Genomic DNA, 19757 nt, shown 5'->3' with positions numbered 1-19757 from the left:
GAGAGATCAGGAAAGAGAAGTTGTTTTTTATTCTTTTACAGAATGTGAACGTCGCTAGCAAGGCCAGCATTGGTTCCGTCCCCAATTGCCGTGAGAAGGTGGTGGTGAGCTTCCTTCTTGAACCACTGCAGTCCAGGGATGCAAGTACACCCAGCGTGCTGTTGTGGAAGGAGTTCCAGTATTTTGACACATCAACAGTGAAGGAACTGCAATGTATTTCCAAGTCAGAATGGTGTGTGGCTTGGAGGGGAACTTGCAGGTGGTTGTGTTCGCAGGTATCTGCTGCTCTCGTCCTTCTAGGTGGTAGACGCTGCGGGTTTGGAAGGTGCTGTTAAAGGATCCTTGTTTTGTTGCTGCAGTGCATCTTGTAGATGGGACACACTGCTGCCACTATGTTAGTGATGGCGGGACTGAATGGTGACTGTGATAGATAGGCTTTATCGTGGATGCTGTTGAACTTCTTGAGTGTTGCTGGAGCTGCACTCATCCAGGCAAGTGGAGAGTATTTGCCTCTCTTCACTTGTGCCTGTAGATGGTAGACAGGCTTTGAGGAGTCAGGAAGTGAGTTACTCGCCACAAAATTCCTGAACTCTGACCTGCTTGCGCAGCCATGTTATTTACATGGCTCGTCCAGTTCAGTTTCTGGTCAATGGTAAACGCTTGATGTTGATCATGTGAGATTCAGCAATGGCAATGCCACTGATTGTAATCAGGAGGTATTTTGATTCCCGCTTGTTGGAAATGGTATTTGCCTGAGACTTGTATGGTGTGAACGATACTTTCCACTCATCAGCAAAAGCCTGAATATTGTCCCGATCTTGCTGCATTTGGAAACGGACTGCTTCAGTATCGGAGGAATCGTGAATGCTGCTGAACATCGTACAATCATCAGCGAATATCCTCACTTTTGACCTTATGATGGGGTAACATCGTTGATGAATCAGCTAAAGATGTTTGGGCATCGGACACTACCTTGAGGAACTTCTGGGGTAATGTCGGAGGTCTGAAATGATTGACCTCCAACAACCACAACCATCTTCCTTTGTGCTAGGTGTTACTTCAACCACCAGAGAGTTTTCCATCTTATTTCCACTGACTTTTTGTGCCACACCTGGTGACATGCTGCCTTGATGTGAAGTGAAGTCACTCTCACCTCACATCTGGAGGTCAGCTCTTTTGTACATTTTTTAGACCCAGGCCATAATGAGGTCAGGAGTTGAGTGGCCATGATGGAACCCAAACTGAGTGGCAGTGAGCAGGTTATTGCTGAATAAATGGCCCTGGACAGCACTACTGACGACCCATTCCATCACTTTGCCGATGATTGAGCGTAGACTGATGGGGCAGTAACTGGCCAGGTTGGATTTGTCCTGCGTTCTATAGACAGGACGTACCTGGCAATTTCCCCCATTGCAGGGAAGATTCCAGTATTTTGCGCTCTGCTAGAACAGCTCATCTAGGGACATGACTCGTCCTGGAGATAGAACAATCAGCCAATGATCTTACTAAATGGAACAACAGGCACAGGGGGCCGTGCGCCCTACTCCTTACCTACAAAGAATAAGTAATTGTCATAAATATTAATTAAATTACAAATTATAGAATACACTGAAATATCTGCTGCTGAACTTGGAAGGAGCGGGCAGGTGTCTTTTGATTGAGTAGTGGAGGTGAGAGCATGGACCAATGTGCTGGAGCTTTAAATGATTGCATTGAGCCCAGGTTAAGCCTTCGCCCCACTCTCTAGTCCCACCTTCTGGCATTTTCTCCTTGGAGACCTCTACATCACTCATTGCTTCGGACGAGGTTGATGGTCATCTCTGCTCACATCCCTTTGACTTGCCATTAAAATGTATTCCCAAAATCCTCCATAAAATGACCAGAGATATCTATCCGATTTAAAGGCACCATCCAATTGCAAACTATACTGACCTACACAGGCTAGGAAGCAGTATGAGGCGCCTGGGTAGATGTCATGGAGAACTTGATCACGAGTGACACAAAAAACGGCAGTGATAGAAAGGACTTGCATTTATATAGCACCTACTGCAACTTCAGGACATTCCAAAGTACTTTCCTGAAGTGTGGCCACTAATTTTAGGAAATGTAGCAGCTAATTTATGCAAAGCAAAATCCCACAACAGAATGGTGTGCTTATAACCAAATAATTTGATAATCGGTCATGATGGCGATAGCACCATGTTATTTGTTCCAGCCTGGAAGGGCAGGTAGAGCCTCGGCGTATTGGCTCATCCGAAAGGCAGCACCTTTGACCGTTCAATGTTTTTTTGGCCCCTCCACCGAGCTGGCATTGGCAGCCGAGAACTGGAGACGAGTCGGCTAGCACAGGAAGATTATGAGGGGAACATGTACAAGGAGTTTGGCACTGCGTGGCTATGAGGATTTACAGTCAAGCCCAATTCTGTCTTCTTCTGATAACATATCCATTTTGCAGCAGGGGCCACTGAGAAGTCAGCAAGAGAGGTTAAATTTCCCTCTCCCTAAACTAGTTTTCACGGTTTACTTTTAAACACTTGAAAGGGAAACATTCACAGGGCTGTCGGGAAAGAGCAAGGCACTGGGATTAACAGGACAGATTTATTTATTTATTTATTAAAAAGTGTTTCCAAAGGTACAATGGGCCCCTTCTGTGTTGTACAAAGTGGTGACCGAAATTTACGTGCAATAAACAAATCTTTGTGTTATGGATCTGTACCGATATCCAGGATATCTACATAACAGCTTGCACACACCAATGTGAATCAAAGCACTTTGCAGTGGGACTAAGAAGCGATAAGGACAGTAAGATGCAGTCGCGAGGTAGATTGAGAAAGCTTTTGAAGGTGGGGTGGGAGATATTGTCAGAGGGGATTAGTGAGAGCGAGTTCCAGATTGTAGGTGTGCAGTGGTTGGCGGCCGATGAAGCCAGGAGTTATAATGCCTGCTTGGGGAAAGTGGAGGGCTCATGCTGATTCACAGGGCTACAAAAGATGGGGGTAGGAGGGGTATAATTCAATTTAACAAGTGGAACAGAGCAGAAGTAAAATGCTTTAAAAAATTAGAATCAGCAGTAAAGGGTTTCCATGTTCAATAATGTCTTGCAATACAAGTAGTGCTTTGAAATGGTCGCAGACAGGAACTGGAGTGGTGGAGGGGCGTGTACGTGGAGGAGGGGAGGTTCAGTGGGGGGCAGATTTCACAATCTCACTTACTGAATGAGTCCTGAGTGCCGACATGGTTTTGGACACCGCCAATTCCCACAGCTGATCAATGTACGCTCTGTTCACCAGACGCTGCGTAGTGTGCAATATGTGGTCTTCAACTACAAAAAACCTGAGAGAGAATCAGGACAAGTCAGAATCAGACACAAAGTCAGTCAGTAAAAACACACACATGATCGCAACCGATCCGCAGACAGATTTAAGGCAGGATTTGTTGCATTGTTAAGCCTTGCAATGTGGGGTACTGCTAAACACCTGGCTTGCCTTTCACTCACCCACAATCACACTCATCTTCGGTGAATGCTGCTCAAAGTCAGGAGCTCAAAAGTTTGTAGTTTTGCTTCAATCAAAATTGATCTTTGCGCTCACAAGGGGAGAGGAATATCAATTCTGGAGGGCGGAGGGAGAATGGGGAGGGGGGGGACAGGCATAGATCATAGATAGAATAGAATTGACAGTGCAGAAGGAGGCCATTCGGCCCATCGTGTCTGCACGGCTCTAGGAAAGAGCACCCTACCCAAGCCCACACTCTCACCCTATCCCCATAATCCAGTAACCCCACCCAACACTAAGGGCAATTTAGCATGGCAAATCCACCTAACCTGCACATCTTTGGACTGTGGGAGGAAACCGGAGCACCCGGAGGAAACCCATGCACACACGGGGAGAATGTGCAGACTCCGCACAGACAGTGACTCAAGCCGGGAATCGAACCTGGGACCCTGGAGCTGTGAAGCAATTGTGCTAACCACTATGCTACCGTGCTGCCCTAGGGATAGGCAGGAGTGGAGAGAAACAGTAAAGGGAGAGGAGAGACGAGGTCAAGGGAGAGGCGGAGGGGGAAGAGGGAGAGGTGGAGGGGGAAGAGGGAGAGGTGAGAAAAGAGGGAGACAAGGCAAGGAGGAGAGGTAGGAAAAAAGGACAGCAGAAAGGAGAAATGGGGAGGGAACAAAAAGGGAAAACATTGAGATGGGGAGGGGGAAAGACAGAGGAGGTAAAAGCGAGACAAGGAGAGGGGAAAGAGAGAGAAGGCGAAGGGAGAATAAAGGTGAAAAAAAGAGGGGTCGGGCAGCACAGTGGCACAGTGGTTAGCACTGCTCCCTCATGGCACTGAGGACCTGGGTTCGATCCCAGCCCCGGGTTACTGTCCGTATGGAGTTTGCACATTCCTCGGGTCTGTGTGCATAGGTAAATTGGCCACGCTAAATTGTCCCTTATTGGAAGAATTGGGTACTCTAAATTTATTTTAAAAAAGGAAAAAGGAAGGAATTGATGAAAAGGGAAAGGAGTGGTGGAAGGGAGAGAAAAAAAGGAGAGCAAGAATGGGGCAGAGGGAGAGGGGAGAAAAGTGGAAGAGGAGGCAAGGAAGAGAGGTTGAAAAAAAGGACAGCAGAAGGGGGAAAGACAGAGGGAAGGAGGGGGAAAAGAGAGAAGGCGAGGGGGGGGTGAAGACAGAATGAAGGAAAAGAGAGCAAGGAATTGGTGAAAAGGGAAAGGGAGAGGCAAAACGGAGAGACAAGAATGGGGCAGAGGGGAGAGAGGAGAGAGGGAGGACAGAAAGAGCAGAAAAGAGTAAAGGTAAAGGGGAAATAAAGAGGTGGAAATAGAGAGAACAGTAAAAGAAGTGGACATCTTCACACTCAATTTTTCGACTGAAATGTCTTTTTTCACAAGACTAATTGGATAGCTTCTGGAACAGGATCCAACTCCATCGCCCGACCTTTATTCCAGTCGAAAACCAAGATGGAAACCAAGACCTGGTCTGAATGATTCAGGTACACTGTCAACCAGCAGAACACGACAATGAGTAGAAGACATTCTCAGCCTAAAGTGCCCTCTTACCAGGGTCATTCACATCGACCAGAATTGCAGATAAAGATTTGAGGGGAGGAGACCTACCAAGATTGGGGGGGCGGGGGGAATGGGAAAGAGAGATAGTCAGAAAGAAAATAAGACAAAATGGGGGCGGCACAAAGGAAGGAACCCGCATTTGGAGAAGCGTCCTGGTAGCGAAAGCCCTTTCCTGAAAACAAAACCTAACACAACCCCTCCACTAATGAACACCAATCGAAAATGTAAATCAGGAGAACATAGCACCAGTGGAACTTTCTCTTCTTGGTTTTGCATGAAAAACATACACTCACCCTACAATTTGATTAAAATACCTCCTGTAGCCGTCTAGCGTTTCATGCTGCAACAAGACAAGCATTTTCAGTTAGGACAATAAAGGACTGCAAAAATAAAGCATTTAAAAAAAGGGTCATACACTGGCATGCTCAGTAACTCAGGGCAAAAACAAAAAGGAATACTGTTTCACCAAGGTTAAAATGCTCTTTGGTTAATGGAAATGAAAGGGGAGATTATTCCTACCATGTTGGAAGGAGGCTGCAGGACTAAGCGGGCCTGTTTCTTTCTTTGTTTCCTGTAGTAGTTCTCAAATGTATCTTGGGCACCCTGGAGAAATGAAACAGAAGAAAAGTGGATGTGTGTTGGAGTCGGGAGTGCGTGAGCACATTTTTAAGAACTGACAAAAGCAGATTTGTTGCCGAAAGCCAGACACCTTTAACCAAGGCTCCTGTCTACACAATAGGCTTCCCATTTAGACAGGAACACCCCAAAACCTCCTTCCCTTCGACCAGTTTATCCCGATTGCTCCCATTATCTGAAGCACCCAATTACCTGACCTCCGTCAATGGACGTTTCCGCTCATTAAAATCTGCCTTTGTAATTTACCAAAAAAGCTAAAAGCAAATGTTCTCAGCATTGCGATAAGTTATAGAGTCAGAAAGCACAGAATGAGGCCATTCAGTCCATTTGGAATGTGCTAGCGCAATGAAAAAGATAACTAATTAGTTCCATGCTTCTGCCCTTCAACCCAAAGCCCTTCCAGTGTGTACCTCTCTACTGTTAACCCCTCTATTCTTCATTCAACTCATTTTGAATGTCACAGCCAAATTTGATTCCGTTCACATAAAACGGAAAAAATATTCTCGTCAGCTCCTCTGGTTAACTGCTCAAGAAAAAGCGAGCGCACAAGGAGGAATGATGAAGGTAATTCAAGATATCGACTATTTTTACTGCGGAACAATCAAAGAAATTGGCCTCGCGTCCTTGACAATTCAGAGACCATGATGTGATTTAATTGACGTTTTCAAGGTTAGGAAGGGAATTGAAAACAAATAATTATGGAAAATGTTCACAATTACAAATGAAACAGATACAAAGTTAGGAGTTGAGGGATGATGCGCAACAGTGGTAAATGGAGTGAAGGATTATGTGGTGAAGACAGGTACGTGGGATTAATTATATCAAAAAGAGACAGGCATATGGGGGCCAAATGGTCTTTTCTTGTTTCCAAAACGTCTCATTCTAGTGAACAGCAATACAGTAGCAGCGATTTCAGTAGCAACTCCAGGGATGCCATTCTATGCCCTTAAAACACTGAACTCCACAAAACGGTGCTATTTTTCGCAAGCAGATTTCCTGTTTCCATTCATTCCAAAAGAACAAACTATAACCGTTTTAACAAAAAAAACATCCACAGAACAAAGGGGGTTTTAAAGTCTAAATGACTCGAGACTGTGGCTGATTTTAATGAGAAGGCCTTTCTCCACCACCAGCCCCCTTTGCCCCCCCCCCCCCCCCCCCCCCCCCCCCCGCAACACAAAACAACTATTTACAATTATTGTTTTTGTTTAAGGTTCTAAATTGCTGTAACCTTAAGTGGCTCCATAATCCCCTGACGTTTTAAGCTCACAGTGCATGTTCTTTAACTAATCAGGCAGTGTCTTTGCATTGCCGCTTGTATGAAGATCTTTCTGGGGGTAAGGCGGAGCAGGGGGTTATGTGTGGGGAGGGGAGGGGATTTGCTCAGCAGCATCAATGGTGTTTGCGATGGGGGAAAACGATGTCGCTGACGGCCGGGAAATAGATGCAACCTGCGGTCTTAGCTTCCATCGCTCAAGAACAGTGTATCACGGATAGCACGTATAGAGAGCTGGTCACGCCACAGGTTCAGAGTCCAAATGTGGGAAGGGAATGGATGACCACCAGGCAGGGTAAGAGGACTGGGCAGGCAGTGCAGCAATCTCCTGTGGACATTCCCCTACAAAACAGGGATACTCTTTTGGATACTGTTGAGGTGAATGGCCTCTAAGGAGAAAGAAACAACAGTCACCCTCAGTGCGACTACATTCGGGAGGGGGAGGGTGAACAGTCAGTGGTTGTGGTACACATGACATAGGTGAAAAAAGGGATGAGGTCCGAAATGGAGATTATAGGGAGTTAGGAAGTAAGCTGAAAAGTAGGTCCTCAAAGGTAGTGATCTCAGGATTACTATCAATGCCACAGAAATCTTTGGATCCTCACTGTCTTCAGGTGATGTCCCGGAGGACTGGAGAATAGCCAATGTTGTTCCTCTGTTTAAGAAGGGTATCGAGGATAATCCAGGGAACTACAGGCCGGTGAGCCTTACTTCAGTGGTAGGGAAATTACTGGAGAGAATTCTTCGAAACAGGATCTACTCCCATTTGGAAGCAAATGGACGTATTAGTGAGAGGCAGCATGGTTTTGTGAAGGGGAGGTCGTGTCTCACTAACTTGATAGAGTTTTTCGAGGAGGTCACAAAGATGATTGATGCAGGTAGGGCAGTGGATGTTGTCTATATGGACTTCAGTAAGGCCTTTGACAAGGTCCCCCATGGTAGACTAGTACAAAAGGTGACGTCACACGGGATCTGGGGTGAGCTGGCAAGGCGGATACAGAACTGGCTAGATCATAGAAGGCAGAGAGTAGCAATGGAAGGATGCTTTTCTAATTGGAGGGCTGTGACCAGTGGTGTTCCGCAGGGATCAGTGCTGGGATCTTTGCTGTTTGTAGTATATATAAATGATTTGGAGGAAAATGTAATTGGTCTGATTAGTAAGTTTGCAGACGACACAAAGGTTAGTGGAATTGCGGATAGCGATGAGGACTGTCAGAGGATACAGCAGGATTTAGATTGCTTGGAGACTTGGGCGGAGAGATGGCAGATGGAGTTTCATCCGGACAAATGTGGGGTAATGCATTTTGGAAGGTCTAATGCAGGTAGGGAATATACAGTGAATGGTAGAACCCTCAAGAGTATTGAAAGTCAGAGAGATCGAAGTGTACAGATCCACAGGTCACTGAAAGGGGCAACACAGGTGGAGAAGGTAGTCAAGAAGGCATACGGCATGCTTGCCTTCATTGGCCGGGGCATTGAGTATAAGAATTGGCAAGTCATGTTGCAGCTGTATAGAACCTTAGTTAGGCCACACTTGGAGTATAGTGTTCAATTCTGGTCGCCACACTACCAGAAGGATGTGGAGGCTTTAGAGAGAGTGCAGAAGAGATTTACCAGAATGTTGCCTGGTGTGGAGGGCATTAGCTATGAGGAGCGGTTGAATAAACTCGGTTTGTTCTCACTGGAACGAGGGAGGTTGAGGGGCGACCTGATAGAGGTCTACAAAATTATGAGGGGCATAGACAGAGTGGATAGTCAGAGGCTTTTCCCCAGGGTAGAGGGGTCAATTACTAGGGGGCATAGGTTTAAGGTGAGAGGGGCAAGGTTTAGAGTAGATGTACGAGGCAAGTTTTTTTTACACAGAGGGTAGTAGGTGCCTGGAACTTGCCACCGGAGGAGGTGGTGGAAGCAGGGACGATAGTGACATTTAAGGGGCATCTTGACAAATACATGAATACGATGGGAGTAGAGGGATACGGACCCAGGAAATATAGACGATTGTAGTTTAGTCGGGCAGCATGGTCGGCACGGGCTTGGAGGGCCGAAGGGCCTGTTCCTGTGCTGTACATTTCTTTGTTGTTCTTTGTTCTAATCAGTGTGTAAAAAACAGGATATATCAGATGAATATTGTGATACATTGTGGGCAGCAGGGCAGGATTGTGAATAGCACAATTGCTTCACTGCGCCAGGGTCCCAGGTTCGATTCCGGCTTGGGTCACTGTCTGTGTGGAATCTGCACATCCTCCTGGATGTGTGCCTGGGTTTCCTCCGGGTGCTTCGGTTTCCTCCCACAGTCCAAAGATGTGCAGGTTAGGTGGATTGGCCATGATAAATTGCCCGTAGTGTCCAAAATTGCCCTTAGTGTTGTGTGGGGTTACTGGGTCATGGGGTATGGTGGAGGTGTTGACCTTGGGTAGGGTGCTCTTTCCAAGAGCCGGTGCAAACTTGATGGGCCGAATGGCCTCCTTCTGCACTGTAAATACTATGATAATCTATGAATATGTGGCTGGAAAGATGGTGCAATGAGTGTTTCAGGTTCCTGGGCTATTGGGGCCGCTTCTGGGGGAGGTGGAATCAGTGCAATCCCAATGGGTTGCACCCTGGCCAGGACTGGGACTGATGTCCGAGTGTGGCTGGGGAGGGTTTAAACTAGAATGGCAGGGGGATCAGAACCTAACCAGGGTGACAAGGAAAAAAGAACAAGGACAGTAATGAAAGAACAATAAAATGCAAAAATGGTAGACAGTGTGATCAAGGGCAAGAGGCAAATTGGACCCATTTGCAGGCCTATACGCTATTCTGATCAATGACTTCTTTCCCTTGCTGTTTTTTACCTCCACCCAAATGGACTCTACATCATCCAAGTCTAAATCGTCTCTCACAACTGTCGTCATTTCATGTCTTATTAACAGTGCTACCCCACCACTTTTTCCTTCCTTCCCTCCCATCCTTCGGAAAGCTGTTGCTGCTTTCAATAATTTAATAATAATAATCGCTTATTGTCACAAGTAGGCTTCAATGAAGTTACTGTGAAAAGCCCCTAGTCGCCACATTCCGACGCCTGTTCGGGGAGGCCAGTACGGGAATTAAACCGTGCTGCTGGCCTTGTTCTGTATTACAAGTCAGCTGTTTAGCCCACTGTGCTAAACCAGCCCCTCACATGAGAGGCTATTCCCCTCAACAGTACAAAGAAAAAATAGGATGACAAAAAGGTGAGCCTAAAGGGTTTTTATCTGAAAGCATGAAGCATTCGGAATAAGGTAGACAAACTGGCGGTGCAAATTGAGGTGAATGGATATGATCCCATCGTCATTACAGTGACAAGGAGATCAAAACTGGGAACTTATCATTCAGGGATATTTGCCTTTTTGGAAAGACAGCAGAGATGGAAAAGTTGTGCGGTAGCACTACTAATAAGAGATGAAATGAGAACAATTGTGAGACACGGTCTAGACTCGGATGATGTAGAGTCCATTTGGGTGGAGGCAGAAAACAGCAAGGGAAAGACGACATTGGTAGTAGTGTGTAGACCCCCACACAGTAGGAAAGGGCATAAATCAACAAATAATAGGCCATAAAAAGAATGGAACAATTATGGGTGGATTTAATCTCCCTGTTGATTGGGTTAATGAAGTTCGAAATGGTAACTACGACAATGAATTCATAGAGTGCATTAGGGATAGTTGCCTCGAGAATATGTCATGGAGCCAACCAGCGAACAGGTTATCTTGGATCTGGTAACGAGGCAGGTTTAACAAATGACCTCAGAGTAAAGTTCCCCTCGGAAGTAGGTGAAAAACTGCAGAAAGCTTCACCACAAAGGGACTTGGGGTCCTTCTGCACAAAACACAGAAAGCTGGCACACAGGTGCATCAGGTAACCAGGAAGGCTAATGGAATGTTGGCCCTTATTTCAAGAGATTTGGAGTGGGGGGGGGGGGGGGGGGAGAAGTCTTGCTGCATTTGTACAAGGTACTGGTGAGACCACACCTGGAGCACTGTGAGCAGTGGTAGTCCCGTATTCAAAGAAAGATATTATTTCATTGGAGGCGGTTCAGAGAACCTTCACTGGGATGATCCCCGGCATGAAGGGATTGTCTTATGAAGTTGAGCCTCTATTCTTTGGAAATTAGAAGAATGAGAGGTGATCGCAATGAAACGTATGGGATTCTTAAGGGGCTTGACAGGGTAAATGCTGAGAGGATGTTTCCCCTCATGGGAGAGTCTAGGACCAGAGGGCAGAGTCTCAGAATAAAGGGGTGCCAATTTCTCCTCTGAGAGGGTTTAAGAGTTACCATAGAATGCCTACAGTGAAGAAGAAGGCAAGGGTTGAGAGTCTTTGGAACTCCTTACCACAGAGAGCTGTGGGGCAGAGTCCTTGTGTATATTTAAGGCTGAGATAGATAGATTCTTGATCAGCAAGGGAATCAAGGGTAACATACACAGAAACATCCATAGAAAATAAAAGGAAGCCATTCGGCTCTTCGAGCTGTCCGCCATTCATAATGATCATGGTTGACCATCAAGTTCAATACCCTGATCCCGCATCCCGCCCTCCCATCCCTCGATCACTTTAGCCTCAAGAGCTATATCCAATTCCTTCTTTAAATTACACAATGTTTTCGCCTCAATTACTTTTTGTGACAGTGAATTCCACAGATTCACCGCTCTCTGGGTGAAGAAATTTCTCCTCAACTCAGTCCTAAAAGATTTACCAATTATCCTCAAACTATGACCCCTAGTTCTGGACTCCCCCACCATCACAAACATTCTTTCTGAATCTACCCTGTCTACGCCTGTTAGAATTTTATAAGTTTTTATGAGATCCCCTCTCACTCTTCTAAACTCCAATGAATATAATCCTAAACGACTTAGTCCCGCCATCCCAGGAATCAGCCTGGTAAACCTTCGCTGCACTCCCTCCATAGCAAGAACATCCTTCCTCAGGTAAGGACACCAAGTCTGCACACAATACTCCAGGTGTGGCCCCACCAATGCCCTATACAGTTGCAGTATACCTATATAAACATAAGACCATAAGACATAGGAGCGGAAGTAAGGCCATTCGGCCCATCGAGTCCACTCCACCATTCAATCATGGCTGATTTCAACTCCATTTACCGGCTCTCGCTCCATAGCCCTTAATTCCTCGAGAAATCAAGAATTTATCAACTTCTGTCTTAAAGACACTCAACATCCCGGCCTCCACCGCCCTCTGTGGCAATGAATTCCACAGACCCACCACTCTCTGGCTGAAGAAATTTCTCCTCATCTCTGTTCTAAAGTGACTCCCTTTTATTCTAAGGCTGTGCCCCCGGGTCCTAGTCTCCCCTGCTAATGGAAACAACTTCCCTACGTCCACCCTATCTAAGCCATTCATTATCTTGTAAGTTTCTATTAGATCTCCCCTCAACCTCCTAAACTCCAATGAATATAATCCCAGGATCCTCAGACCTTCATCGTATGTTAGGCCTATCATTCCTGGGATCATCCATGTGAATCTCCGCTGGACCCGCTCCAGTGCCAGTATGTCCTTCCTGAGGTGTGGGGCCCAAAATTGCTCACAGTATTCTAAATGGGGCCTAACTAATGCTTTACAAAGCTTCAGAAGTACATCCCTGCTTTTATATTCCAAGCCTCTTGAGATGAATGACAACATTGCATTTGCTTTCTTAATTACGGACTCAACCTGCAAGTTTACCTTTAGAGAATCCTGGACTAGGACTCCCAAGTCCCTTTACACTTCAGCATTATGAATTTAATCACCGTTTAGAAAATAGTCCATGCCTCTATTCTTTTTTCCAAAGTGCAAGACCTTGCACTTGCCCACGTTGAATTTCATCAGCCATTTCTTGGACCACTCTGCTAAACTGTCTAAATCTTTCTGCAGCCTCCCCACCACCTCAATACTACCTGCCCCTCCACCTATCTTTGTATCATCGGCAAACTTAGCAAGAATGCCCCCAGTCCCGTCATCTAGATCGTTAATATATAAAGAGAACAGCTGTGGCCCCAACACTGAACCCTGCGGGACACCACTCGTCACCGGTTGCCATTCCGAAAAAGAACCTTTTATCCCAACTCTCTGCCTTCTGCCTGACAGCCAATCGTCAATCCATGTTAGTACCTTGCCTCGAATACCATGGGCCCTTATTTTACTCAACATCCCTATTCCGATACTGAAATCCTCTCGTTATGAACGGCAACATACCATTTGCCTTCTTTACTACCTGCTGTACCTCTGCGTGCTTTCAGCGACTGATGCATGAGGACACCAAGGTCTCGCACCTCTCTCAATTTACACCCATTGAAATAATACCCTGCCTTCCTATTTTTGCTACGGAAGGGGATATATCCGCAATATACTGCATCTGCCATGCATATGCCCACTCAGTCAGCCTACCCAAATCCCACTGAATCATCTCTGTATCCTCCTCACAGCTCACCCTCCCACCCATCTTTATCATCTGCAAATTTGGAGATACTGCATTTAGTTCCCACATCAAAATCATTAATATAGAATGTGAACAGTTGGGGTCGCAACACAGATCCCTGTGGTATCCCACTCGTCACTGCCTGCCAATTGGAAGAAGACCCATTTGTTCCAACTTTTTGCTTCCAGTCTTCAACCAGCTTTCTATCCTTTGTTTACAGGGAAAGGGCAGGAAGGTGGATGTAAGGAATGTCAGATCAGCCATGATCATACTGAATGGCGGAGCAGACCCGAGGGGGCCAGGCGGCCTACTCCTGTTTCTATTTCTTATGGTCTTATGTAATGTCTATAACGTAGTAAAATGTTCCACAGCATTTCGCAAGAGCCTTCAATTTGATGTGGAGTCACATAAGGAGATATTACGGTAAAGGACCAAGGCTTGACCAAAAAGGTACCTTTTTCCTAAGTTTTTCAAAAAAGAGAGGCGAAAAACGTTTAGCAGGGTAATTTCCAATCTTAGGGCCTTGCAGTTGGAGACATTTTCTTTTTTTGAAAAATCTTTTTATTGGTATTTTCAAGAATTACAAACAATTATGTACATTGCTGGTCGTGTTCATTCACTGTGCCATACAGAAAAGTTTGTCTTTTCCCTCCCTTGAGTTTTCCTATATACAGTCTGCCGCCATCTGGCTCGGCATGTGGTCCCCCCACCCCCCTCCTCTCCTCACCTTTGTGTCCCTTCTGGTTGGTCTGGAGGGTATGTTTCCCCCTTTCCTCCCCCTCTTCCTTTTCTTCCCCCGTCCGCTTCGGCCGCTTTTCCTTTGTGCCTGGCGGGGAAGGAGGGGGTGCTCTTTTATGTCTCTCCAGCCCTTTCTCTTCTCCCCCCCCCCCCAGTTGGAAACATTTTCACCAATGGCAGAGTGAGTCGAATTGAGGCGGGTAAGAGACCAGATTTGGAAGATGACACAGATCTTAGCGGGTTGTCGGATGTTACAGAGATAGGGAGAATCCCATGGGCGGCTGGTGAAGATATGGCTGGGGTGCACGTGAAAGGAAGACAGCCACAGAATCTTCAAGGAGCTGTGAAAGTTCTTGGAAAGAATTATCCAATTACTTCCAATTCCCAAATTTTCCCCATTGCCAAACAAATGTTTCCGTTTCAAGTTTCTACCGAATTCCTGTCAATCAGTGCATTCTGGATGAAAAGACTTGGTTCTGAAAAGAAAATCTAATTTTTCATAGAATTTACAGTGCAGAAGGAGGCCATTCTGCCCATCGAGTCTGCACTGGCTCTTGGGAAAGAGCACCCTACTTAAGCCCACACCTCCACCCTATCCCCGTAACCCAGCACCCCACCTGACACAATCCACCTAACCTGCACATCTTTGGATTGTGGGAGGAAACCGGAGAACCTGGAGGAAACCCACACAGACACAGGGAGAACGTGCTGACTCCACACAGTGACCCAAGCCGGGAATCGACCCTGGAGATGTGAAGCAACAGTGCTAACCACTGTGGTGCCCTGGTTCTGAACTCTGGTTCTGTGCCAAGTATCTAATATCAGTGGCTTCTGATTATTAACCCAATAGGAACAGTTTCTCTCCATTTATGTTACCAATGCCACTCAATTAAATTGCTACTTAACCTTCACAGCTCTAAGGAGAGGAACTCGGATTTCTCTAGTCTCTCCACGTTTGGTCGGCAGGTTAAATTTGAAATAAACTTAAATCAAAAACTCAGGGCAAGCAATTTTGGAGAGCTTAAAGAGGGATTTCCTTGCCTTCCCCCCTTGCCTATTTCTGTCCAGAAGTTAGGGTCTTGCGTCAACAACAGCTTTGCAAGTAGCTGACCTTAATACCCAATTTTTATAAGCGAACATGTCTAGCCCAGATTTTTGGGTTACCCATCAACATAGGACAATTCTCATCTCCTCATCAGGATGCTGCCAGACCCACTGAGATTCCTGTAGGATTCTGTTTTTAATTCAGTTCTGCCAACATTCCCCTCTCGTCCAACATCAAAATCAGATTATTTAGGTCCTTGTGGCACCTTGCCGGATTTTCCTAATAAAGTAATTGTCCATGAAGAATCTGAGACCTCCAATCTTGCTACAGAAATTTTAGAATTGCTTTCCCAAATGAGAGACAAATGAGTAAGGATTTTACTCTGAATTACTGGACACGCCATTCGCCAGGAGAGCATACAACTCGTACAGCATCACCCTTTGAAGGACCAGGTAGCATTTACTTTGAAGGGAAATTAAAATCAGGAACGGTATTAAAACAATATATTGATTTGCCACCTCTAATGAATGCTGTTCAATAAATATGTGTAGCTCGCTTTTCAATAATAATAATCTTTATTATTGTCACAAATAGGCTTACATTAACACTGCAATTAAGTTATTGTGAAAAGCCCCTAATTGTCACACTACCCGCCTGTGCGGGTACACTGGGGGAGAATTCAGAATGTCCAAACCACCTAACAGCACGTCTTTTGGGACTTGTGGGAGGAAACCGGGAGCACCTGGAGGAAACCCACGGAGACAAGGGTAGAACGTGCAGACGCCACACAGACAGTGACCCGGAATTAAACCCGGCTCCGTGGCGCTGTGAAGCAACAGTACGAACCAGTGTTACCATGCCACCCATAGGGATTCCCGCCCCCCCGAATCACTACTTTTGTAGAGGAAATATGGAGAAAATACAATGCCATTTCTCTGGTAGGAGTGTTTAGGAGTCTGCAAACGAAATTACAGCAGATAACTCGACAGTGAAAATCTCACATTTCTTATAGTAGCTCCCTTAACTCTTTACCAGTGTTGTCAGTGGGATTTCAGATTACTTGAGAGCATTCATAAGTGAGAACAAAAATCAGAGACAATACCAAAGAGTGAAATAAAAAAGGGAGAAGGCAAGGTAAAAGAGGAAGAAGCAAGGCCAACTGGATGATGCAGGGAAGACTGATGGGTGGTGAGGAGCTGAGGAGGAACAGGTTAGAGTTAAGGGTTTGTACAGTGAGCCTTGATTTCAACACACAAAGGGTGCCAGAGGGTGGAAGTGTGTGCTAAACAGGGACTTTGCAACTCAATGGGAATGAAAGGAGAAAAGCTCAGAGCTGCACTGACCACGTCAGAATTGAGAGAATAGAGAGAAAGCTGGATTTAGAATCGACGGGGAGCTGGGCCGTTAAACAGCGCCAGGCTCCACCAGCTCAGGCTCGGAAGCCTGGCGCCGTCTTTTGAGTCCCCAGCCTGGCTAGCACGGAAAGGAGAATTCTTTGAGACTTAGGGGTTTGTGACATAGCAGTTTAGCTATTTAGCTCATTGCAGCTTAGAGGCAAGGAACAAAATCTCTTTAACAAAACTAATAAGGTCAGCACTCGCAGCATTTTCAAAACATAATCACATGCTAAGAAAACAAGTGTTGTAATGACCTGAAAAGCTAAAAGCATGATTGACGTAATGTTGGAAGATCAGAGCTCCCTGGCAACCCTTGAATGTTGGATTGACGGTGTCTTGTTATATTCAGTTTTGGACACATTGTGCCCACTGGATATTTTTCAGTGAACCCTGAATTGTGCCAAGTTATGCTCTAGAATTCCTAAGCAGACAGCACATCAACTACAAACTGCATATTTAAATGGTATATTAATGGACCCAAGAGGTTCTTTCAGTTTTATCACTGGGCTGGATAGTGCGCTGATAGTGCAACACGCATGCGGAAGGAGTTTATAGCCTCTGTATTTTTAACGTACTGTCTTTATTGAACTGATCTAGTTTCAAATGACCGTCATTCTTGCTGCACAGGAGCGGACCACAGCATTCAACACAGGAGGGGACCGGCAGCATCATAAACTAGGTCAAGCTTCTATTTAAGTCAGCTGGATTTGCATCCAGGCCAAAGTTGTACCTATTTATGATCCCATTTACTCGGTCCTTCTCTCATTCCTGCCATCATCCACTTTTAAAGCTCATTTAGCTCTGTTGCCTTCATCCCTCTGCCCGTCCCCACCCATTCTTGATGCTATTTGTTGCCATTCTCTTTCATAATCCTGCTGTCCTTCAAAGCCGTTCTCCTTGCAATGAACTGTTTTCCTTCTCATGTTCTCTTTTGCTCTCTCAGTCTCATCTTCCCACCAGTAACCCACCCCATATCGCTTTGTCCACTGCTCCGCCACGAGTTGGTGCACAATTTGCAACTTTTTAAAAATGTATTTACCAAGGCCAATATTAATGGCCCATTCCAATTTGCTTCAAGAAAGTGGCGGTGAGACACCATCTTGAACTGTTGCAATCCCTGCAGTTGGTGTAGGTACAGCCACAGGGAAAGAGTTTCAAGATTTTGACCTGGCGAAGCGAAGGAACGACTATATAATTCCAAGTCAGGATGGTGAGAGACTCCGGTAAATAACTTACAGGTGGTGGTGTTCACACACGTCTGCTGCCCTTGTCCATCTAGCTGGCAGAGAGTTTGGAAGGTGCTGTTCAAGGAGCCTTGGTGAGTGGCTGCAGTGCATCTTGTATACGGTACACACTGCTCCATTGTGTGTTGGTGGTGGAGGAAATAAATGTTTCAGATGGATTGAGGTACCAATCATCGCCCTGGATGGATGATGTTGAGCTTAAAGAATATTGTTATCCCGGTACTGATCCAGGCAAGTGGAGAGTATTCTATCACGCTCTTGACTTGTGAGAATGTTTCTGCCGGGTTTCAAACCAGGGACCGTGTGTGTGTGAAGCAAATGATAATCACCACACCAGAGAAATAATTGGGTGCTAAGACCCCAAGGGGATAGGTGGATATGGATTTAGGTGGTGAGTGCCTCACTGTCGAATATCCAGCCTCTGACCTGCACTTGTACTCTAAGTATTTCTGTGGCTGGTCCAGTTAAGTTTCTGGTCAAAGGTGACTTCCGGGATGTTGATTATGGGGGCTTCAGCAACGATAATGCCATTGACTGTCAAGTGGAGTTGGTTACTCTCCTCCTTGTTGGAGGAGGTCATTCCTTGGCACTTATGACACAAATGTAATTTGCCACTTATCAGTCCAAACCTGAATATTGTCCCCGTCCTGTTGCACGCAGGATACTTCAAAATCTGGGAGCTGCAGATGATTGTGAATACTGTAATCATCAGGGTACAATCCCTTTGTCTGACCTTTTCATGGAGCAAAGGTCATTCATGAAGCAGCTGATGAGGGTTGGGCATGGAACCCAGCCTGGAGGAAACGCACGATAATGATCATCCACACTGACAGTGACCATCAACTTCCTCTGTGCCGGTTATTATGCCAGCCAGTGGAGCGTTTTCCTCCTGATTCTCACTGACTTCAGTTTTACAAGGACCCCTTGATGGTTTACTCAATCAAATACTGCCTTGATATCAATGGTAGTCACTCTTACCTCACCTCATCTCTGGAATTCAGCTCTTTTTAAAAAAATTTAAAGTACCCAATTCTTTTTTTTTCCAATTAAGGGGCAATGTAGCATGGTCAGTCCACCTACCCTGCACATCTTTGGGTTGTGGGGGTGAAACCCACGCAGACACGGGGAGAATGTGCAAACTCCACACGGACGGTGACCCGGGGCCAGGATCGAACCTGGAGTCTCGGTGCCGTGAGGCAGCAGTGTTAACCACAGCATCACCCTGCCGCCCCAGAATTCAGCTCTTATATGTCCACATTTGGACCAACACTGCAATGAATTCAGGACGTGAGCAGTCCTGACCTCATGGGTGCCCACATTGAGCAAAGAATGAAACTGTGGAATTGAACATGGTCGCAAATATCAGTTGAACATCACAAATGTCACGGGCGCAGTAAGATGCAATTTGTGATGCTCTAAGAAAAGCATCATATTTGAGGTTGCAGCAAATGGAGTAAAAAAACTTGCTTCAACTGCATTTAAAGCTCTTTCCTTTTGTTTCTTTTCACGATTGCTAGATCAGCCATGCTAGAATTGAATGCAAAAATTATGATTGCTCTACTTGGAACTGAGAAGGTTAAGAAGTGGCCGTCTAGGTTTTCAAGATGACAAGAGGTTTGGATAAAGCAGATACAGAAAATCTCTCTGATGAGCGCGCCAATGATCAGTGGCCATCGTTTTAAGTCACTGGCAAAAGCTATGAGATCCGAGGAGGGTTTTGTTTAGTGACAGTGCTGTCGGGATTCGGAATTCTCTACCTGAAAAGCTGGTGGAAGCTGATACCATAAATAATTTTAACAGATATTGGAGGATGAAGAGCTGAGCTGACTGGGGGGGTGCGGGGGGGGGGGCACCCACAATCCTGATGGGCAAGGTAATAGAAGGCACTAAGCTTTCCAGCATATCATCCAGCAAAA

The 19757-nt window shown here is 45.8% G+C and overlaps 1 protein-coding gene across 3 annotated transcripts in view; it reads right to left on the bottom strand.

Annotated features, from left to right (window-relative positions):
* Window positions 1-19757, bottom strand: part of exoc6b (exocyst complex component 6B) — an 800313-nt gene that overhangs the window by 380021 nt on the left and 400535 nt on the right. For all 3 annotated transcript variants that reach the window (XM_072497736.1, XM_072497737.1, XM_072497738.1), the window contains exons 9-11: window positions 5592-5675; window positions 5366-5412; window positions 3213-3333 (exon numbers count right to left, since the gene is read on the bottom strand). In XM_072497736.1, coding sequence (XP_072353837.1) covers window positions 3213-3333; window positions 5366-5412; window positions 5592-5675 — 252 coding nt within the window. The remainder of the gene's footprint in view (window positions 1-3212; window positions 3334-5365; window positions 5413-5591; window positions 5676-19757) is intronic.

The sequence above is a fragment of the Scyliorhinus torazame genome, chromosome 3 (genome assembly GCF_047496885.1).
Source record: "Scyliorhinus torazame isolate Kashiwa2021f chromosome 3, sScyTor2.1, whole genome shotgun sequence".
NCBI classification, from domain to species: Eukaryota; Metazoa; Chordata; class Chondrichthyes; order Carcharhiniformes; family Scyliorhinidae; genus Scyliorhinus; species Scyliorhinus torazame.
The sequence above is the reverse complement of the archived record's forward strand: the minus strand, read 5'-3'. Positions and strand labels throughout refer to the sequence as shown.